This window comes from Arachis hypogaea, chromosome 9 (assembly GCF_003086295.3).
Source record: "Arachis hypogaea cultivar Tifrunner chromosome 9, arahy.Tifrunner.gnm2.J5K5, whole genome shotgun sequence".
Taxonomy (NCBI): Eukaryota; Viridiplantae; Streptophyta; class Magnoliopsida; order Fabales; family Fabaceae; genus Arachis; species Arachis hypogaea.
Window position 1 is genome coordinate 56,294,608 of NC_092044.1, and position 24,270 is coordinate 56,318,877.

At 36.3% G+C, this 24,270-nt stretch overlaps 1 protein-coding gene across 1 annotated transcript in view; it reads right to left on the reverse strand.

Moving 5' to 3' along the window:
- LOC112710915 (plasmodesmata-located protein 4) overlaps positions 1-16,842 on the reverse strand; it is a 48,336-nt gene extending 31,494 nt beyond the window's left edge. The window contains exon 1 of the mRNA XM_025763389.3: positions 16,308-16,842. Within this exon, the coding sequence (XP_025619174.1) occupies positions 16,308-16,791 (484 nt within the window). The 5' untranslated portion in view covers positions 16,792-16,842. The remainder of the gene's footprint in view (positions 1-16,307) is intronic.
- Positions 16,843-24,270: the final 7,428 nt, after the last annotated feature.

Genomic DNA, 24,270 nt, shown 5'->3' on the forward strand with positions numbered 1-24,270 from the left:
GATGAGCAATTCTTTGCCATCCAGGAAGTTCCATGGTTTGCAGACATTGCGAACTACAAGGCAGTGAGATTCATACCCAAAGAATACAGTAGGCAGCAATCAAAGAAGCTGATCACGGATGCAAAGTATTATCTTTGGGATGAGCCGTATCTCTTCAAGAGATGTGCAGATGGAGTAATCTGTAGATGTGTGCCTAAAGAAAAAGTGCAGAAGATCCTATGACATTGCCATGGATCACAATATGGAGGACATTTTGGAAGTGAGCGAACAGCCACAAGAGTCCTCCAATGTGGCTTCTACTGGCCTACTCTCTATAAAGATTCCCGAGTATTTGTACTTAATTGTGACAGTTGCCAAAGATCTGGTAATCTGCCTCACAATTATGCCATGCCTCAACAAGGGATCTTGGAGATTGAGTTGTTTGATATATGGGGTATTGACTTCATGGGGCCTTTCCCACCATCATACTCAAACACTTATATTTTGGTGGCAGTGGATTATGTATCCAAATGGGTGGAAGCTATTGCAACACCCACTAATGACACTAAGACAGTGTTAAAATTCCTCAAGAAATACATCTTCAGCAAATTTGGCACCCCTAGAGTGCTAATCAGTGATGGGGCACTCATTTCTGCAATAAACAGCTTTATTCTGCTTTGGTTCGTTATGGAGTTAGCCACAGGATAGCCACGCCATATCATCCACAGACAAATGGGCAAGCTGAAGTCTCTAACAGAGAACTTAAAAGAATCATGGAACGAACTGTAATTAACCGTAGAAGGGATTGGGCAAGAAGCTTGGATGATGCTCTATGGGCATACAGAACAGCATTCAAAACCCCTATAGGGACCTCCCCATACCAGCTTGTGTATGGAAAGGCATGTCACTTGCCAGTGGAACTGGAACATAAGGCCTACTAGGCAACCAGATTCTTAAACCTTGATCCCAAGTTAGCTGGAGAAAAGCGTTTGCTCCAGTTAAATGAGCTAGAGGAATTTAGACTCAATGCTTTCGAAAATGCAAAAATTTACAAAGAGAAAGCAAAAAGATGGCATGATAAGAAACTGTCATCCAGAGTTTTGAGCCTGGACAGAAAGTTCTGCTATTTAATTCTAGGCTCAAATTATTCCCCGAGAAACTGAAATCTCGGTGGAGAGGACCGTATGTGATTACAAGTGTGTCACCATATGGATACGTAGAGCTTCAGGATAATGATTCTAACAAAAGTTCATTGTTAATGGACAGAGAGTTAAACATTATCTTGAAAGCAATTTTGAGCTAGAATGCTCAAAACTGAGGCTTGATTAAAGCTCAGTAATAGTCCAGCTAAAGACAATAAAGAAGCGCTTACTGGGAGGCAACCCACTCAGTTACAAAGTTTATTTATTTATTAATTAATTTTTACAGGTATATCTCAGTTATCTTCAAGGTAGAATAGCAATTGCTTGAGTTCACAGAGTTACAGGGGAATTTGGAAGCTCACTGGCGTGAAAATCAATAAGAAATATTTTGGGCGTTGAACGCCCAAAAAAAGCATCGACTGGGCGTTCAACGCCAGTAAAGATAGCCATCTGGGCGTTAAACGCCAGAAAGAAGCATCTTCTGGGCATTGAATGCCAGAAAGAAGCTCCTTCTGGGCGTTTAACGCCAGAATTACAACGTCCTGGGCGTTCAGAAAAACGCCCAGTGACAAAGGACTTCCTGGCATTCAACGCCAGAAAAAAGCAACAGCTGGGCGTTGAACGCCCAGGAGAAGAAGCAATTGGGCGTTAAACGCCCAAAACATGCAGCGTTTGGGCGTTTAACGCTAGGATGGTGGGGAGGAGGTAAAATTCGTTTTTCTTCACAAATTTTCTAATTTTTTATGTTTCAATTCATGTTTTTTTGCATAAACATGTTCAAAATTCATCCTTCAATTTCAAAAAAAAAAATTTCTAAAAACCCTAATTTCTAAAATCCCTTTTTCAAAAATATCAAATATATCTTAATACATAAATACAAATCTTTTTCCAATCTAATCCAACTCTTTTTCAAATTTTTCAAAACTCAATTATCTTTTAAAATCTTTTTCAAATTAAAAATTCAGATTTATCTTTTTCAAATATCATTCACAACTTTTTAATTTTAAATTATATCTTTTTCTTATCATATTTATCTTTTATAAATCATATCTTCTATCTTATCTTTTTAAAATTTTTGAAAACCCACCCCCCTCCTTTTTAAATTCACTTTCGGCCTCCCTCTTCTCATCCACCATTCGACATTAGCTCTCTTTCTATCCCTCTCCTTTCTTTTCTTTTGCTTGAGGACAAGCAAACCTCTAAGTTTGGTGTGTTTATCCGTGATCACAAAAATATACTCACTAAGATCATGGCTCCTAAAGGAAAACAACCCACTCCAAGAGGCAAGAAAGAGAATATTCCATATCCACTTTGGAATCAAGGGAGATTCTTAACCAAAGAACATTCAGACCATTACTACAAAATAATGGGTCTAAGGTCAGTGATCCCGAAAGTCAAGTTCGATCTGAAAGAAGATGAATATCCGGAGATCCAAGAGCAAATTCGAAACAGGAACTGGGAAATCCTAGCTAATCCTGAAACAAAATTGGGAAGGAATATGGTTCAGGAGTTCTATGCTAATCTGTGGCAAACAGACAGACAGAGAATATCTGGAACTGCCCTCTATGACTACCGAACCTTGGTCAGAGGAAAGATTGTTCACATCCACCCTGACAAAATCAGGGAGATCTTTAAGCTGCCTCAGCTAAAAGATGACCCAGACTCCTTCAATAGGAGAATGATGAGAACAAACATAGGCCTGGACAAGATTCTAGAGGATATATGCATCCCTGGAGCCAGGTGGACCACCAGCACCACGGGTGTCCCAAATCAACTCAAGAGAGAAGATCTCAAACCAGTAGCCAGAGGCTGGCTGGACTTCATTGGGCGTTCCATATTGCCCACTAGCAACCGTTCTGAAGTCACTGTTAAAAGAGCAGTGATGATTCACTGCATTATGTTGGAAAAAGAAGTAGAAATTCATCAGTTAATTTCGTGTGAACTCTACATAATAGCAAACAAGAAATCCAAAGACGCCAAGTTGGCTTATCCAAGCCTAATTTCTATGCTTTGCAAAGATGTCGGAGTAAGGACGGGAATAACTGAGTATATCTCAGTTGAGCGGCTAATCACTAAAATATCAATGGAAAAACAACAGTTGCAGGATGACTCCATCAAGAGGAGATCACAGGAATACCTCCCAGAAATCCCTCAATTTGAATACTGGGAGCATCTTGAGGCATCTGTTTCCAAGTTGCAAGAAGCTATGGACCAAATAAAGGAATAACAGAATAATCAAAATAGCATGCTTTGCAAATTGCTTAGGGAACAAGAGGAGTAAGGGCGTGACTTAAGGGAACTGAAGCGTCTAAAATTAATTCTTGAAGGACTAAGCACCCCACAGACTAGAGGAACATCCACTTCCCAAAATACAGGTTGTTAAGTTCTAATTTTAGCTTTAACTCTGAGATAGTTGTTGTTATAGGAATTTACCTTAGAAGATATATAGGAGTAGTGGTAATTAGTACATCTATTTTGATTTTATTTTCAATTAAGTTATAATTTATTTTTCTCATCATCATCAAACATGAATAAAATAGTAGATTTTTAGAATAAAGAGGTAATTTATATTTTTTGAGTTCTTAATAAGAAAAATTATAATTAATTACATGTGGTGGCAATACTTTTTGTCTTCTGAATGAATGCTTGAACAGTGCATATTTTTTATCTTGAATTTCATGAATGTTAAAATTGTTGGCTCTTGAAAGAATGAGGAACACAAAAAATATTATTGATGATCTGAAAAATCATGAATTTGATTCTTGAAGCAAGAAAAAGCAGTGAAAAAAAAAGAGAGAGAAAAATTACAAGGAATCATTGGATCAAGAAAAAGAAAAAAAAGCCAATAGCCCTTAAAACCAAAAAGCAAGGGTGAAAAGGATCCAAGGCTTTGAGCATCAGTGGATAGGAGGGCCCAAGGAAGTACTTCCAGGCCTAAGCGGCTAAATCAAGCTGTCTCTAACCATGTGCTTGTGGCATGCAGGTCCAAGTGAAAAGCTTGAGACTGAGTGGCTAAAGTCGTGATCCAAGGCAAAAGAGTGTGCTTAAGAACTCTGGACACCTCTAATTGGGGACTTTAGCAAAGCTAAGTCACAATCTGAAAAGGTTCACCCAATTATGTGTCTGTGGCATTTATGTATTCGGTGGTAATACTGGAAAACAAAGTGCTTAGGGCCACGGCCAAGACTCATAAAGTAACTGTGTTCAAGAATCAACATACTACACTAGGAGAATCAATAATACTATCTGAATTCTGAGTTCCTATGAATGCCAATCTAAATAAGAATTTCAAAGGATAAAGTGAGATGCCAAAACTGTTCGGAAGTCAAAAAAGCTACTAGTCCCACCCATCTAAATAAGAATCTGAGCTCCACTTAAAACTCTGAAATATTATTGCTTCTTAATTTCTTTTCATCCTATTTTATTTATCTAGTTGCTTGAGGACAAGCAACAGTTTAAGTTTGGTGTTGTGATGAGCGGATCTTTTATACGCTTTTTGGGGGTAATTTCATGTAGATTTTAGCATGTTTTTATTTGTTTTTAATAGAATTTTATTAGTTTTTAAGCAAAAATCATATTTCTGGACTTTACTATGAGTTTGTGTATTTTTCTATAATTTCAGGAATTTTCTGGCTGAAATTGAGGGAGCTGAGCAAAAATCTTATTTAGGCTGAAAAAGGACTGCTGATGCTGTTGGATTCTGACCTCCCTGCACTCGGAATGGATTTTTTGGAGCTACAGAAGTTCAATTGGCAAGCTCTCAATTGGGTTGGAAAGTAGACATCCAGGGCTTTCCAGAAATATATAATAGTCTATACTTTTCACGAAGATAGACGATGTAAACTGGCGTTTAACGCCAGTTCCATGTTGCAGTCTGGTGTCCAGCGCCAGAAACACATCACGAACCAGAGTTGAACGCCAGAAACACGTTACAACTTGGCGTTCAACTCCAAAAACAGCCCAGTCACGTGAGAAGCTTAAGTCTCAGCCCCAGCACACACCAAGTGGGCCCTAGAAGTGGATTTCTGCACTATCCATCTTAGTTTACTCATTCTCTGTAAACCTAGGTTACTAGTTTAGTATTTAAACAACTTTTAGAGACTTATTTTGTACCTCATGACATTTTTAGATCTGAAATTTGTACCTTTTGGCAGCATGAGTCTCTAAACCCCATTGTTGGGGGTGAGGAGCTTTGCAGCGTCTCGATGAATTAATGCAATTATTTCTGTTTCTCATTCAAATATGCTTGTTCCTATCTAAGATGTTCATTCACGCTTCACTATGAAGGAGGTGATGATCCGTGACATTCATCACCTTCCTCACCCCATGAACTTGTGTCTGACAACCACCTCCATTCTACATCAGATTGAATGAGTATCTCTTAGATTCCTTAATCAGAATCTTCGTGGTATAAGCTGGAATTGATGGCGGCATTCATGAGAATTCGGAAAGTCTAAACCTTGTCTGTGGTATTCTGAGTAGGATTCTGGGATTGGATGACTGTGACGAGCTTCAAACTCACGAGTGTTGGGCGTGATGACAAACGCAAAAGAATCAATGGATTCTATTCTGACATGATCGAGGACCAACAGCTGATTAGCCGTGCTGTGACAGAGCATTTGGACCGTTTCACTGAGAGGATGGGAAGTAGCCATTGACAACGATGACGCCCTACATATAGCTTGCCATGGAAGGAGCCTTGCAAATTCTGAAAGTAAGAAAGTAGTATGTTGCAGAGATTCAGAGGACAAAGCATCTCCAAAACTCCAACATATTCTCCATTATTAAGTAACAATTATTTATTTTATGCTCTTTTTATTTTTCGTAATTCAAACTAATAATTATAATTGATATCCTGACTAAGAATAATAAAATAACCATATCTTGCTTCAAGCCAACAATCTCCGTGGGATTCGACCCTTACTCACGTCAGGTATTACTTGGACGACCCAGTGCACTTGCTGGTTAGTTGTGCGAAGTTGTAAGAAATCTTGATTTTGATATTGGCATTACAATTCCGTGCACCAAATACATTTTGGTCGACGTAGCATTAGCCTACAATGCATTGATAGGTTGGACAATGTTGAACCGACTAGCTGTGGTTGTTTTCACCCCTCATCTCTGCATGAAAATTTTCACGTCAAAGGAAATTGCCACCATAAGAGGAGATCAGAGGTTGGCATGAAAATACTATAATGAGAGATTAAATTTACGAGAAAGCATAAAGGGTAAAGAAGTTAACATTATTGAGCTCGGCAGTTTTGAACACGAGAAGAGCTATGACTATAACTTGGTGAAAAAATTGAAGAGGCAGAGAAAATAACAAGTATAGGAGCCTACATCAGGGAAGAATTAAAAGTAGACCTCATTAAACTCTTACAACAAAACTCCAACCTCTTCGCACGGAATGCCTCCGATACGGCAGGGAACCTTGACCTTATGTGTCATAAGCTTGCTGTCTTCCCGAGCTCATGACCTGTTCAACAGAAGTGACAGAAGCTCGGTCCTACCAAAAGCATGATAACTTCCACGTGACACCCCCAGAATAGTTCATTACCATTAATTCACCTTGGTCATTTGCAAAATGGGACTTAGACCTCCTCAGGCCATTGCCATAGGCCCCAGACAAGTAAAGTACCTCATAGTGGGTATTGATTATTTCACTAAGTGGATCGAGGCAGAACCTTTGGCAACCATCACAACTCAAAGAAGTTAGAGGTTTGTCTACAATAACATTGTCACCCGGTTTGGAGTTCCACGCTCTATCACCACGGATAATGGAACTTAGTTCACCAACTCAGCCTTCAGAAGCTTGGTGGCAAGCTTCAAGATTAAGCACCAATTCACGTTAGTGGAACACCCCCAAGTCAACGGACAAGCAGAAGTTGCGAATAAAGTTAGTTTGGCCGGATTAAAATGCCGACTACAAGACATAAAGGGAGCATGAGTGGATGAACACCCTCAAGTTTTGTGGGTATATTGGACAATCCCCCACTCAACAGCAAAAGAATCTCCTTTTCGACTTGCTTAAAGCATAGTGGCCATGAAACCTATAGAAGTCAATGAAGAATCTCCAAGGGTTAGATTCTACGATAAGGTAGGAAACATTTGAGCTCAAAAGGAAGAACTTGACCTCCTCCCAGAAGTCCGAGAATAAGCTCGGATAAAGGAGGAAGCCTTGAAGCAAAGAATGGTCACAAGGTACAACAAGAAATTCGTCAAAAGAAGCTTCGCCATGAATGACCTCATATCGATCCAAAATGACATTGGAACATAGAAGTCTGGTGAAGAAAAGTTGGCTGCAAACTGGAAAAGATTTTATAAGATCACTGAGGTCCTAGAAGAAGGTTACTACAAAATGTCTGACCTGAAGGGTAATGATCTTCCAAGGTCATGGTATGCATGTAACTTAAAATGCTACTACAATTAGAAAGCGAGTCTTGCTCCCTGGTGTACTCTTTTTTCCGAGTTCATGATTTTTTTCCGAGAAGGTTTTTTCTAGAGGAGGTTTTAATGAGGCACCATAACAAGTGTTAAAGGCTAAATATAAAACTCTTAGAAGCAACAAAACTTACGTAAATCATTCTTTATTAATGATAGTTCATTTTTCATAAAGTTTTCCATTCAGTTGCACTATTTTAAGTTCGAAAAATCACAAAAATAATTGGCTGACCTAAATGGTCGGCAAGATGAAGCGACGAAATACAAATTAGTGTAAGAAGTTATATAAGCAGATCGTGGTCCAACCTCATTACAATCTAAAGAGTTGGGCCTAAAAGGAAATACAAAAGTAACTTGTTAAAACTGACTACTTAAAGTTAGAGCACAATCAATTAAGGGAAATAGCATTAACTTTATAAACAAAAAGTTCAACAAAACAACTGAGCTACTTTGGCTAATGTCTTAAGGGACTTAACAAAATTAGAAGTAAAAGTTTTCAAGTGACTAAAAAATCATTAAGTCATCGAGAACTAAACTACGAGGTGATTTAACAATCATTCATATTAAAAGCTACTACTATAGGGAGAAGAAGTTCTTAAAATAGCGAAATAAAAAAGAAAAAAATTATTCCAACTACAACTATTACAAAACCAAATTGTTCATAAAGACCCACAAGTCGGGCCATCCAAATACTTTGAAATTAAAACTAAGGAGGAGGCATCTATTCGCTGAAGGTCATGTTAGTATTTTTTAGATTGTACAGAGGAGGTCAGGAGCATTTCTGGCTGAGAAGGAGTAGGCTCATCGTCCACTCGAGGAGCTCCTTCAACTCAGACTTCAGAAGCCTTTGGATCGAGCATAGGAGTATCCTCCTCATCTTCTGGTGCAGAGACAATCTTCCCATTCAACATAATATTGTTAGGGCTAACGGGAGAGGTCTACCTCGGGCACTATAACTAGGAATTGGGCCTTTAAATTTTCAGCCAGCTCGTCCATTTCCTGAGCTATAGTGTCTTCCAAATCTGCATACTTCTCTCCCATGACTTGGCAACCTCATCCATTAAGTCCAACTTCTCCCCAAGGACCCTGGCATAGCTTTTTTCAGCTTTCTTTTTCAAGCCCTCCACCATGGCACAGGCAGCCTTGGATTGTTTCACCCTCTCCCGAGCCCTGGCAAGTTCGGAAACAAGTGCCTCCTTTTCACCCTCCAACTCCTTTTTAGACTCCCTCAAGGACGCCACTTAAGCTTGAAGGTTGGCCAGAGTATGCCGAGTGGCACCAAGGAGAGTCTTCTCCAACTCTCTAAATATAACAGATGCTACCCCAATCATCCGAATTCTACCTCAGGCAAGTACTTAAAGATGGTTCTTTATAGAAACATCATCCACACTAATGAAGCTGTGTGGAAGGATGTGTTTCTCATAGAACTCTATACCATCAAAACTAGTTTCATAAACGCTTCCCAACTCAAAAGTCTTACGTTTTTTAGGATTAGGCTTGGAAGGAGGAGGTGAGAGGAAATTGCTTAATTATCAGAGTTTGAAGGAGGAGTGAGAGGAGGAGGAGTTGGATCAAGAGTAACTTTGGGGGAGGTCGAGGCACCCGAGTCCGATTTGAAAAGAGAAGGAAGGTTGCCTGACTCGCCGACTTCTTTTAACTGGATAGTACGAGCAACAACATTCTTCTTGGCAGTCCAAAGAGTTTTTGTGTCAATTGACTTAGGAACCGTTTTTTCTGTAAAGCATCAAAGTTGGGTTATGACAAGCTAGTAAAATAATCAACAAAGTGTATCTAAAAAATTAAAAGGAAATGCTACCTAGCTTGGACGTTATTTGCTTGGATTTTCTAAAAATTTCTTCATATCCAGGTAGGGAGCTCAGCCTCAACACTCCTGAAATAAGGCGACTACACTCTCCTCAACTACATCCAAGTCATCCAAGTCGTACTTAACAACTACAAGATTTTCCTCCCAATACAAACTAAAAATAGGCTCATCCCTCACATCCAGAAAGAAAGATTAGACACTTTCAACAGATTGGATCTTAAAAAATTACTTTTTGAAGTCATGAAAAGAATCATCAAAAATAGCAAAGACGTCCTCCCTTGAAAAGTTTGGAAGGAAACTCAGCCCCATTTCTTAGAGCTAAAAAGTTTTGTAAAAACAAAAAGGTAAAAGAAAACTTTAATAGAAGGACAAACGTCAAGTTTTCGACAAAAAAGTTGATAAATTTCGAGAAAACTACAAGAATTAGGATGAAGGTGGGAAGGGGCAACATTATAGATCTTAAGGACCATGGATTCAAAGTCAGAGAAAGGAAGGCTAACTCCCAATTTTGCGAAAAAAAAAATCATACACATATATAAAATGATGTTCTGACTTATCAAGTCGGAGAAAACCAACCCTCTCTTCTGGGTCAGTAACCACAATCTCATATTTTCTCTCATCCTCTCGACTCAAACATAACCTATGATGCATATGAAAAGTCTCGGCATACTTTTTATTAACATCAAGGATGGGAGTAAGAACAGATATATCTACCAGGTCAGGTCGGACAGAACTTTAGAAGATATCTTGTGAATTACTGAACAAGACATAAAATCTATACCTACAAATAAAACAAAGGGAAATTTATCACGAAAAGTTGGAGAAAACAAAAGCATTCGGATAAAATTGCAAAATGTCGGGTCGTCTTCATCAAACACAAAAGAAAGTTACGACCTCTCGTATGCAAAACAAACAAATCACGTTATCAAGTGTGAAAATGACGCCATCTTCAAAAACGCAAAAAGACACCATTTGAGGGCAACATAGAATAGAACCCCCCACACTCAGATTCATAGCGGCAACAACAAAAGTTCAAAGTCAAGAAAGAAGCAAAGTTTTTGAAACTTCATTTTTCAAAGCAAACAAAGAAACATTGCCAAAGCCAACAAAAATAATAAAGCAAAAGCATCACCTAGAGCGTAAAAGCAGAAACTAAAATTCCAAAGGGATAAAACGCCAACCTTGAAGGAATGCAAAGCAAGAAAAGAACACTTGAACAGCAAGACATGGACAATCCAAGAACCTCCAATGAACAAAGAAAAATTTCCAAGCAGAAATTCAAATTTTGAAATGCAAAAGGAGTTATGGAGAAACCTGAGAGAAAACAAAGAGTGCAAACGTTTCAGGAAGGAGCGAAAAGATAAAAGAGAAAAGAGAAAGGAGTTTGGGTATTTATAAGGCACTAGGAGCAAAAGAGTAATTCCACACCCCCTTGTTTATGGCGCACGGTTATTGATGCGTGAGCATCTTTCCTATCTTTTCCTAGTGAATTTGTATTTAATTTGTTGAGTTTAATCAAGAATTAATTATCTTTTAGCCACTATGGAGGCTACTTTGAGTTGTCTACAATTCTGTTTATTTTAGGTAGCATTCGGATGGATTTGATGGAGTTTCTGCAGAAAAAGAGAAGAAGGCAAATGATGCTGTCAACCCTGACCTCTCTGCACTCAAACCTGAATAACTCAAGCTACAAAGGTCCAGTTGACATGATTTTAGTGGCGTTGGAAAGCTAACTTCCAGAGCTTTTCAACAATGTATAATAGTTTATACTTCTTTTCAACGATGTATGCGTGAGCTTCTCAAGTTAGGTGCAAGACATAACAACAACATGCAAGATTGGTTGGTTCCTCCAAGTTAGGCATGGATCCTAGTGAAGCCAAGTGGTTCCCACGTTACAATGCGAAGATCTTTAATTAATTCTTATTTAAATTTAAATTTTATTTTTTTTTAAAATAGGAAAAGATATCATTTTAATTTTAGAAATTAGATTTTAAATTAATTAGGATTAGATATAAAAGAGAAAAGAAACTTCTCTTTTGGGGATTATTCCACCTCATTCCAAGTTTTTCTAAGAGAATCCTAGTTTTCACTCTGAACCATGAGCAACTAGCCCTCCACTGTTAAGGTTAGGAGCTCTGTCTATTGTATGGATTGATTCTGTTTCTTGTTTTTTCTATTTTAATTTATGTAATGATTTATATTTCAAGAATTGTTTTCGTTCCTTATTTTATGAAATTGGGTGGAACGGAAGTATGACCCTCTTTCTAATTGAGTTCTTGGAAAAACTCTTTACTTGAAGAACAGCTTGAAAACATATTCTCTTAAATTTCTAATTATCTGAATTTAACGGGATACGTGATATATAATCCTCTTATATTTGGGTAATTAGGATTTCCGTGGCATATAACTAGAATTGATCTTCACCCTCTAATTGGAATTAATTGACCAAGAAATTGGCGGTTGATGAATTTTAGAGGAGACTAAAAAGGTCTAAGAAATTAGGGTTTAATCATATATAGTTTGCCAGGAATTAAATCTTGCATGATTAAAATAAATTAATAAGAAAATTCAATCCGAAAAATAGATAACTCTGAAGCCTTAACTGCTTTCTCCATATTTTATTCCCAACTTATTTATTTGCCTGTCTTTTGATATTCTGAGTTTCTTGTTTAATGCTTTTTGAACTCTCAAACACCATTTTCTATTTGCCTAATTAAGTAAATCACTTAACCATTGTTGCTTAGTCATCAATCCTCGTGGGATCGACCCTCATTCACTTGAGGTACTACTTGGTACGACCCGGTGCACTTACCGGTTAGTTTGTGGGTTATAAATTCCGCACCAAGTTTTTGGAACAATCCAACCTCTACCCCAACAAGCAAGGTGAATCAAGCTAATCACAATAAAAGAAAGCTTGTTAGGAGGAATTTATTTCAGGGGCCCCTAATTTTCACCTCTCCCCCCTTGAAGACATTTTAACCAACTGGAAGAAGAGGAAGAAAATTCAACAATCAAATGTCAAGCTAGTGACATTAAAGAAGCGCTTGTTGGGAGGCAACCCAACTACTAGTATCCTTGTTTTTGTAGTTACTGTGGTTTTAACTTTATAGTTATTTTGATTTTAGCATTATAGTTATTTTAGTGTTGATTTTAAATTACTTTATCTCTTTTTTTAAAGAATTTTTCTTGTTTTACATGTGTTCTAGTCATGCAGAATGATTAGAATAGGAACAGGAGCAATTAAGAAGAATTTTTGACACCCTGTTTTCAGATTTCCTTTGCTTGAGGACAAGCAAACTTTTAAGTTTGGTGTTGTCGCTTCGCTTTTGGCATTTTCTCTTTATTTTAGTAGCACCAAATGGAGATGAATATTTTTCATGGAGGAATGAGATGGCCACCAGCATAACTAAGGTGGTTGAGTTCTTTTCATTCTATTTCTCTTCCGTTCTTATTTTGTTGTCTTCTGTTTTCTGTTGCTTTGATTGCCTGCATGATCTTTAGTACTTTCAGTTCTTAGATTTAGTTTCATTATGTCATTTGCTTTTAGTTAAAAAAATTTGCCTCATCTATTACTCACTGAGCTTGAATAAAAAAAACAAGTGATGTATCGTATGAGAAATTGAGTTTATATTTAAGAGTAATCATATTTACTTAATTGTGGTGGTGTTATTTGTAACTCTGAATGAATGACATAAACAGAGCATATTTGAAGTTGAATTAAGGGATGTTGATGTTTGAGGAACATGGATTTAGAGAATTATTATGACTTCTCTGAAATAAACAAAAATTTAATCCTTGAAGCAAAAAAGACAGCAAAATAAGCATAAAAGCAAGGTCCAAGGCTCTGAGCATCAATGACTAGAGAGTCTAAAATAATCAAAAGCTCAAAGAGTTGTTTTCCTTGTTATATGCTTGTGAAATTCTTGTTTCAAGTAACCTTTGAGACAGAATATTTAGAGTCGTGACCAAATGCATTCAGCAGAGTATGCCAAAGGTTTTGAGCACCACTGTCTGGGGAAAACTGAAAAAGCAATAAGAACTTAGAAAAAGTTTCCCAGTCAAGTGGTTGTGGTATTTTTGTGTCAAGTAAAACTTGAGACAAAACATTTAAAGTCGCGGCTAGAATAAAGGTGCAAAGCACCAAAGAAAAGAGAATTAAAGTAAATTTTACGGTGTTCAAGGATTAAACTAAAGTCTAAAAGACTAGAGAATTCATAATATTATCCAGATTCTAATTCTAAATGACAATAACATCTTTCTGATTCAAAGGAGAGTGAGATGCCAAAATTATTCAGGATTGCAGTTGTAAACCCCACTATAAGAAGAGACATGGCTTAATCAAACTCTCATTCTCATGCAAATTCACATCCTAAGCGTATATTAGTTTTGGTTGCTTGAGGACAAGCAACAATTCAAGTTTGGTTTTGTGATGCGTGAGCATCTTTCTTATCTTTTCCTAGTGAATTTGCATTTAATTTGTTGAGTATAATCAAGAATTAATTATCTTTTAACCACTATGGAGGTTACTTTGAGTCGTGTGCAATTTTGTTTATTTTAGGTAGTATTCGGATAGATTTGATGGAGTTTCTGCAGAAAAAGAGAAGAAAGCGAATGATGCTGTCAACCTTGACCTCTCTGCACTCAAACCTGAATAATTCGAGCTACAAAGGTCCAATTGACATGGTTTCAGTGGCATTGGAAAGCTAACTTTTAGAACTTGTCAACGATTTCTAATAGTCCATACTTCTTCTCCAAACACGCTGCTGCCTTCTCAAGTTAGGCGCAAGACACAACAACAACATGCAAGATTGGTTGGTTCCTCCAAGATAGGCGTGGATCCTAGTGAAGCCAAGTGGTCCCCACATTACAATGCGAAGATCTTTAATTAATTCTGATTTAAATTTAAATTTTATTTATTTTTAAATAGGAAAAGGTATTATTTTAATTTTAGAAATTAGATTTTAAATTAATTAGGATTAGATATAAAAGAGAAAAGAAACGTCTCTTCTGGGGATTATTCCACCTCGTTCCAAGTTTTTCTAAGAGAATCCTAGTTTCCACTCTGAACCATGAGCAACTAACCCTCCACTGTTAAGGTTAGGAGCTCTGTCTATTGTATGGATTGATTTTGTTTCTTTTTTTTCTATTTTAATTTATGTACTGATTTATATTTCAAGAATTGTTTTCGTTCCTTATTTTATGAAATTGGGCGGAACGGAAGTATGACCCTCTTTCTAATTGAGTTCTAGGAAAAGCTCTTTACTTAAACAACAGCTTGAAAATATATTCTCTTAAATTTCTAATTATCTGGATTTAACGGGTTACGTGACATATAATCCTCTTATATTTGGGTAATTAGGATTTCTGTGGCATATAACTAGAATTGATCTTCACCCTCTAATTGGAATTAATTGACCAAGGAATTGGCGGTTGATGAATTTTATAGGAGACTAAAAAGGTCTAAGAAATTAGGGTTTAGTCATATATAGTTTTCCAAGAATTAAATCTTGCATGATTAAAATAAATTAATAAGAAAAGTCAATCCGGAAAATAGATAACTCTGAAGTCTTAACTGCTTTCTCCATATTTTATTCCCAACTTATTTATTTGCCTGTCTTCTGATATTCTGAGTTTCTTATTTAATGCTTTTTGAACTCTTAAACACCATTTTCTGTTTGTCTAACTAAGTAAATCACATAACCATTGTTGCTTAGTACATCAATCCTCGTGGGATCGACCCTCATTCACTTGAGGTACTACTTGGTACGACCCGTGCACTTGCCGGTTAATTTGTGGGTTATAAATTCCGCACCAGTTATCAAGGTAATCATAGGGTAACGTGTACAGTACTATGAAAAGATGCAACGTTTTAAATTTTTGAAAAAATACATCGAGCACCCGACTTACCTTAAAAAGGCGGCATACCCGACATGGCGTGACCACATCCCAAAGATTAGGCAAATCTACAAATGCTCGAGTCTAACCTTGTAAAGCTCGGACTCAATCAGAGGCACTATTCATACCCTGGCCCAAAGATAAAGCCAGGCTCAAAACAAATAAAGCCCCAACACATAAATCCGCCTTCACTACAGCTACCCGACCTCAAAGAGGTCAGATGCAACAACAATAACTCAGCTCTACTTATATGAATAAGTAACTAACTCCTAAGATATCTCTCATTTATCTAGAATGGAGGTCTCAATAACTTTCCTAGAAAAAAGGAATGGCTATCTACCATCAAAGGTGGAACTACACTAAAAGATGGTTGTCTATTCTACTATAAATATATTGACATTCCTCAAGTATGTTCAAGACGCAATATACTAAAAATCTGCTTTAAACCATTGCTAACTTAATCATTGGAGTTTCTTACAGGTACAACCTCACCTCCTCATGAGGAACTCGGACGGTGGCACCTCGATACCAGAAGAAGTCCACTGTCTCAAAAGGAATTTGGACCTCACGTCTAGACGCAAATACAACCCAATTTCAAGTAACTCTCGAAACATATGTAATAACTAGAGTATTTATGTACAAAATATTTATCCTTTTTGCCATATATAAAATCATAAAACCTGTCACTTTCACAATTTTATTTCAAATAACATTTATGGTTGTCAATGTACTTTAAAGAATAGTCACAAAACATATTCACTTTAAAGAATTTATATCAATAATCAAAATTAAAAAGGGCGTGTCAATAGACACACATCAAAATATTTATAGTAGATTTTTAAACAATTATTTTAGGTATTTTCAGGTTATCCAAAGAATAGACACTACTTTAAAAATGGAATGGAAACTTTTCAAAAAATTAAGACACAAAGTAAGAAATGTTAGATAGCGCGCACATCATGTAAAAAGGTAAACAAAATTAAAAAAATATGTGTGAACCATATATTGATTATTGTTACTATTACCATTGTTACGGCCCTCAGTTTCATCACCATTTGTTGTCTCTGCTGAAAGATTCTCGGTATTATATTGAATGTGGCAACCCTGAAGTTGTACCCTTGCAGACGTGGAACTGGTGCACAATGTGTTTGATGAAATGTAAGGAGGAAGAGAGTTCACACAGCTAAAACAATCTTCTATGGCAATGTCCTCTCTGCATTGGAAAAGGCCGGAGATGACGGCGCTTTCGTCTAAAGCGAGTTCCTTGGTTCTAAAGAACTTGGACTGGGAAGACTGGGCAATGAGTTGGTTGAACAGAGAAGTGAGTGTTTGTGAATAAGACCGAGATGATAACAATAATTGATTATTATTGTTGTTGAATGAGGTTCTGTTTGAACAGGTTTTGTAGACTAGTGTGCTGTAATGGGAAGATGATCTTGAAGAAAATGGAAGAAGCAAGAAAGTGATGAGGAAGAGGATGATGAAGATGGTTGAATGGGAAAGATCCATATTTGGGAGACGGGTTATTGTTTAATGTTGAGACATTGACATTGGAGATAACAATCGGTGAAAATTCATTAGGTTGGGTTGATATATATTATATATATATATATATAGATATAGATAGATATTAATATTATTTTATGGAAATGATGATGGTGGCTATGAGGAGTTGGGTTTTGGTATGCTTTTTTCTTTCCTAATCCTATCTACCGAATGATCTAGCAGAAAGTGAACTATAGCAATTAGCAATGCGTAAAATTAAAGTGTATGAGAGGTATTGTATTTTGGACGTTTGGGCATGCTAATGAAAAGTTGCATATAATAAAGTCAAAAAAGCTAATCCTAATCCAATCCTATGCTAGCTTTATCTTTAATTTAACTATAGTAACCGATACTAAAATAAATTATTAAAATCGACTACTAACATAAAATATATATTAAAAATAAATTAAACAATATATATATATATATATATATATATATATATATATATATATCGTAATTGATTTTAATAATTAATTTTAATATATAAATAAAATTTTTTTATTTAACAAGGATGGGAAATAGGAATTCATGCCGTGTAGTTAAAATTAATAATATGGAATTTGTTGAATTTTGACATCAATTTCACCTTTGCAAGAAACTTTTGGATCACCCGTTTAATTAGCAGAATACAGCCAATTATTGTATAAGATTAACAATCAAAAGGCCATCCTAAGTTCCTAACAAATCTCGTTTACATGGTTTAGACATTGTTCTCTTTACCTAGCTTGAACAACACTAATAAACCTAAACTTTATTGGTGCTTTAATTTGAGAGATCAGTACTATATTTGTTCTAGATACTACCCAAATAACACGAATAAAAAAGCTCCATATATCAAATATGATTTCAACGGAAGAACCGCCGTAATAAAGAGGCTTAATTATCCGAGAATCCGATAACAAGAAATTCAATGCGAAAATCTTGTAACGGCTAAAAGTCATTAAGGTCGGAAAAAACGGCTCTATGAAAGGGTAATGTATTTGAAATGTATAAGAAGGATTGAGGGAAGGGATAATGAGAAAACAGTAAGTATCTTTCCAAAAAAATTCTTATATTTGGGACACATTCAGAACGACTTGAAGCAATCCGAACATTTGACTTCATATGTGAAAAATTCTGAACTCTAAAGTAAATTTGAACACTACTAAAAAATTGTTTATTACAGATAAATTTAGTCTTTATTAAAAACGAATTTTTAGTTATCAATGGACTTTGTCTATTAGTAAAAGCCTCGCGTCATATTTTTTAACAGATTTTTTGTCGATAACCAACGTCAAACTTTTCGATAAATTTTTTGTCAGTAATTGGAACCTGGAAAAGCATTCACAACCCTAAATACAAATGGATTTTTTTAGATTTTCCATTGCAAAATAAACTTGATTTCATAATCAAAACAAATTTTCATCTAACTTGTATTCGATCATTCATAGTATTTCAAAAAATAAATAAGTTCATTGTATTATCAAACTAGAAGAAAAGTACCATAAACAAGCAAGTCAATTCAAAACATAGACAAAATATATTGATACATCAACTATAAATCTCAGTGTATTGTTCAACCATACTAAAAAAATACCAGCTATAATAATTTCTTCATACTTACTTCAATCATAATAAACAAAAGACAAATTGACATCTTCAAATACATTAAAATAACTAATAAAAATTCTTCAAGATTAGTAATCATACATAGCAAAATCAAGAGTACTGAGAATACTTGTTATAATTGATGTCAATTAGCATAAGAAGAATGTTTCACCAATAGCTAAATTTGGAATCACAACAGCATCAACTTAAATGAAAAACTCAATTTCAATATCCTGATAAAAGGGCTCATTTGAAGAATATAAATACAAAGTCATGAAAAGTTTTCATTGAATTTGAGAATTCACGACATGCACGTAATGTAATTTCAGGAGAGAAACCAATCTATAAGATACCCAGTGAAATAAAGAGTGTCTAGTCCCAATCTGTATTTCTCATAAATCTAAAAAAGTAACATTTGAAGGAGAAAGAACACAATTTGGCTTATGTAATACAAAGAAAAAGATCCATTCCTTTTCTTTTTCCTCATGAATGTGTTAAGTTACATGCCTCCAAAGTAAATTAAAATCTCTATTGTACTCATGAAATCTCTAATATTTTCACATTTTTTTTTCGGGCATTATGATATCTATAACACTAGTATCTTTAGCTACACTTCAAAGTCCAATATTGTATTATGTGAAAAAAAATTAAATTATGCAAACTTCTACAAGCCAATCAACTAGTATCCCGCGCATATTTTGAGTAATGTCGTGCTGCTTTGTGTCCATAAAGTTAGGATTTGGCCTTCTTGCAAGTTGGAAAATAAAAATATGTTAGACAAACAAGTTCAAGACAATAAATATATATATATATATATATATATAAGAAATGCATATGATATGATAGAATAATTATGCTAATTATTCCAGTTGTATGAAACTATTAGAATCCAGGAAACTCACAATGTCATGAGACTCGTAATGTCAATTATAAAGTTTATAACTATCTTCTGCTTATTAAGAGCAATGTTTCTTAGGGTGATAGAGGCAATAAGATGCATAGTTCCTAAAAGCTGGTACAAAGATGTACAAGGTTCATTTCGATACACAATTCACTACCTTTTTGTGATTACATTACAAGTATTCCTTCAGAAAATTTGGTATGCAACGTACAGACAAATGAGAACACCAAGGTAATTAGAAATTATCATAAAGCAGAAGAGTGCTGCATATGATGGCATGAAATTTATAACACAAACCTCATAAACTCGCATGGTGTTATAGATATTAGCAGCATAAAGGCTGCACAGCTGAGGATCTTTGTTATCATATCTATGTTAGTGATCTCTGGATCTCTTAGGGTCCGTTTGGGAAACACCAATAAGCTACTTTTTTAACTTTTGACTTATAAAAAGTTACATTAATAGTGTTTGGTATAATTTTTTAGATAAACTTTTAACTTTCCAAAAAATTATTTAAGAGCTTTTGAAGAAGTTAAAAAATGTGACTTCTCCTATTTTCAAAAGCTATTTTATCACTCCTATTCAATGCACAACTTTAAAACAAGGACTTCTATAATAACTTTTCAAACACAAAATAACTTATTTAAAAGTTGTTATTAATAAAAGTCCTTATATTTTAAGCTCCTTTTTCAAAAAAACTTATTTAAGAAGTTTAACTAAACTGGCCCTTAATGTTAGTAAAAGTATACGGTAGAAAAAAAGACATAAAAAAGATAATATTCAATATGGTAACTAAAATCACTAAAGTTAGAGTATTTGAATTTTGAGGCTTGAGCAATGCATACACCATATCCTACTTAATATACAGGGTAACATATAAACATTACAGACTTGGGCTGCGATAAAAAAGATAGCAAAAACCTTTCTTCTGAGAAATCAAAGGCAGAGGAGAGATTCCTGACACATGAGTTTTATCATCCTTGCCACTCTCTTTCACACTTATTATTAATTGAACAAGATGCATCTTCTGATTTAAGACCTGACTTCGAAAAACTCTTTGTTTTGCAGTGAACTCGCACATGTTGCTGCACAGCAGTAGAAGGCGCCACTTTGGATACATCGATTTGACTAGCCTTAGCCAGCTTGCTCTTCTTACCCTGGCAGTAGTCACAAACATCACTCTTCATCAAGGACAATGATACTGAGAAACTTTCCATGAATGCAGCATAAACCAACCAACAAGAAAATACTTTTGTTAAGAACCTGAACTTTAGTTGAATTGAAACAGCTCCTATATGTATTCTCATAGAAAACATTGGTAACATCCTGAAGAACAACTCTCTTCTTGCGCTGAAGACAAGCGTTATTAGAAACTGCTCTTTTTGGATTGGCTCACAGATGCAGCTGCTTCTGATTGTCCTGCTTTGCTAGTAGTGGACGAAATTGGAAATCACAATTCTTCACAACTTCGCACAACTAACCAGCAAGTGCGCTGGGTCGTTCAAGTAATACCTGACGTGAGTAAGGGTCGAATCCCACGGAGATTGTTGGCTTGAAGCAAGCTATGGTTATCCTGTGATGAGCGGATAATTTATACGCTTTTTGGCATTGTTTTTAGGTAGTTTTTAGTATAATCTAGTTACTTTTAGGGATGTTTTCATTAGTTTTTATGCTAAATTCACATTTCTGGACTTTACTATGAGTTTGTGTGTTTTTCGGTGATTTCAGGTATTTTCTGGCTGAAATTGAGGGACCTGAGCAAAACTCTGAGAAAAGGCTGACAAAGGACTGCTGATGCTGATTTTGACCTCCCTGCACTCAAAATAGATTTTCTGGAGCTACAAAACTTCACATGGCGCGCTCTCAATGGCGTTGGAAGGTAGACATCCAGAGCTTTCCAGCAATATATAATAGTCCATACTTTATTCGTGATTAGACGACGTAAACTGGCGCTCAACGCCAGTTCCATGTTGCTGTCTGGAGTCAAACGCCAGAAACACGTCACGAACCGGAGTTGAACGCCCAAAACACGTTACAACTTGGCGTTCAACTCCAAAAGAAGCCTCAGCTCGTGGATAGATCAAACTCAGCCTAAGCACACACCAAGTGGGCCCCGGAAGTGGATTTATGCATCAATTACTTACTCTTGTAAACCCTAGTAGCTAGTCTAGTATAAATAGGATAGTTTACTATTGTATTAGATATCTCTGGACGCCTAGTCCTTAGACTTTCATGGGGGCTGGGCATTCGGCCATGCCTGAACCTCTTTCACTTATGTATTTTCAACGGTGGAATTTCTACACAGCATAGATTAAGGGTGTGGAGCTCTGCTGTACCTCAAGTTTTAATGCAATTACTATTATTTTCTATCCAATTCGATTTATTCCTATTCTAAGATATTCGTTGCACTTCAACTTGATGAATGTGATGATCCGTGACACTCATCATCATTCTCACCTATGAACGCGCGTGACTGACAACCACTTCCGTTCTACCTTAGACCGGGCGCATATCGCTTGGATTTCTTAATCAGAATCTTCGTGGTATAAGTTAGAATTGATGGCGGCATTCATGGGAATCCGGAAAGTCTAACCTTGTCTGTGGTATTCCGAGTAGGATTCCGTGATTGAATGACTGTGACGAGCTTCAAATTCCTGAAGGCTGGGTGTTAGTGACAGATGCAAAAGAATCACTGGATTCTATTCCAATCTGATTGAGAACTAACAGACGATTAGCCGTGTTGTGACAGAGCATTTGGACCTTTTTCACTGAGAGGATGGGATGTAGCCATTGACAACGGTGATGCCCTACATACAGCTTGCCATGGAAAGGAGTAAGAAGGATTGGATGAATGTAATAAGAAAGTAGAGATTCGGAAGGAACACAGCACCTCCATGCACCTATCTGAAATTCCCACCATTGGATTACATGAGTAACTTTACCTTTATTTCCTGTTTATTTTATTTATCTTTTAATTATCTAATCCAATCACATTTGAATCAACCTGACTGAGATCTACAAGATGACCATAGATTGCTTCATACCAACAATCTCTGTGGGATCGACCCTTACTCACGTAAGGTATTACTTGGACGACCCAGTGCACTTGCTGGTTAGTTGTGCGGAGTCGTGACTAAGTGTAATTCACGTGTGAGAGCCATTGTTGATGATCACAATTTTGTTGATGATCACAATTTTGTGCACCATCCTGTAACTCTTAGTCAGGATATAATATCAATAATGATTCTTAGTTTTAATTGTAAAAAGTTAATGGGCATAAAATAAATAATTGTTATGTAATAATAGAGAATATGTTGGAGTTTTAGAGATGCTTTGTCCTCTAAATTCCTGTAACATAATGCTTTCTCACTTTCATAAATGCAAGGCTCCTTCCATGGCAAGCTGTATGTAGGACATCACCGTTGTCAATGGCTACTTCCCATTCTCTCAGTGAAAATGGTCCAAATGCTCTGTCACAGCACAGCTACTCATCTGTTGGTTCTCGATCATGTCGGAATAGGATCCCTTGATCCTTTTGCGTCTGTCACTACGCCTAACACTCGTGAGTTTGAAGCTCGTCACAATCATCCAATCCTAGAATCCTACTCGGAATACCACAGACAAGGTTTAGACTTTTCAGATTCTCAAGGATGCTGCCAATGGATTCTAGCTTATACCACGAAGATTCTGATTAAGAAATCTAAGTGATTCTCATTCAATCTAATGTAGAACGGAGGTGGTTTTCAGGCACATGTTCATGGATTGAGGAAGGTGATGTGTGTCACGGATTATCACCTTCTTCATAGTGAAGCGCAAATGAACATCTTAAATAGGAACAAGCGTATTTGAATGGAAAACATAAATAATTGCATTAATTCATCGAGACGCTGCAGAGCTCCTCACCCCCAACAATGGAGTTTAGAGACTCATGCCATCAAAAGGTATATAATTCATATCTAAATATGTCATGAGATACAAAATAAGTCTCTAAAAGTTGTTTAAATACTAAACTAGTAACCTAGGTTTACAGAAAATGAGTAAACTAAGATGGATAGTGCAGAAATCCACTTCTGGGGCCCACTTGGTGTGTGCTGGGGCTGAGACTTAAGCTTCTCACGTGCCTAGGCTGTTTCTGGAGTTGAACGCCAGGTTGTAACCTGTTTCTGGCGTTGAGCTCCAACTTGCAACCTGTTTCTGGCGTTGAATGCCAGACTGCAACATGGAACTGACATTAAACGCCAGTTTATGTCATCTATCTTCACGCAAAGTATGAACTATTATATATTGCTGGAAAGCCCTGAATGTCTAATTTTTAACCCAATTGAGAGCGCGCCAATTTGACTCCTGTAGCTCCAAAAAATCCATTCCGAGTGCAGGAAGGTCAGAATCCAACAGTATCAGTAGTCCTTTTTCAGCCTAAATCAGATTTTAACTCAGCACCCTCAATTTCAGCCAGAAAATACCTGAAATTACAAAAAAACACACAAACTCATAGTAAAGTCCAGAAATATGAATTTTGCCTAAAAACTAATAAAATTATACTAAGAACTAACTAAAACATACTAAAATCTACATGAAATTATCCCAAAAAGCGTATAAAATATCCGCTCATCAGCTAGTCCTTCAGTGGTGGAAGTTGTCCTGATGCACAAAATTCCACAGCTCAAGCACGATTCAATTGACAAGGGAGCTCTCCAGCTTTCAAAGTGACACTATTTTCTTTCTTCATGTCTGCAAAGATTCTGTTCCACAATAGAAAACAGTGCAGACACTAAATCTTGATTTAAGAATAGTCCTGCAACCAGAATGCATGAAATTCTAATTAAGAAAATAATATAATTTTCAACTTATCAGCTAACAAAGATTTCTCAAATCTACATAAAAAAATTGCAAGTGCCATTTAGGACTTATAAGGATTAGAATCAATAAACTTAAGAGATATGAAACTGACT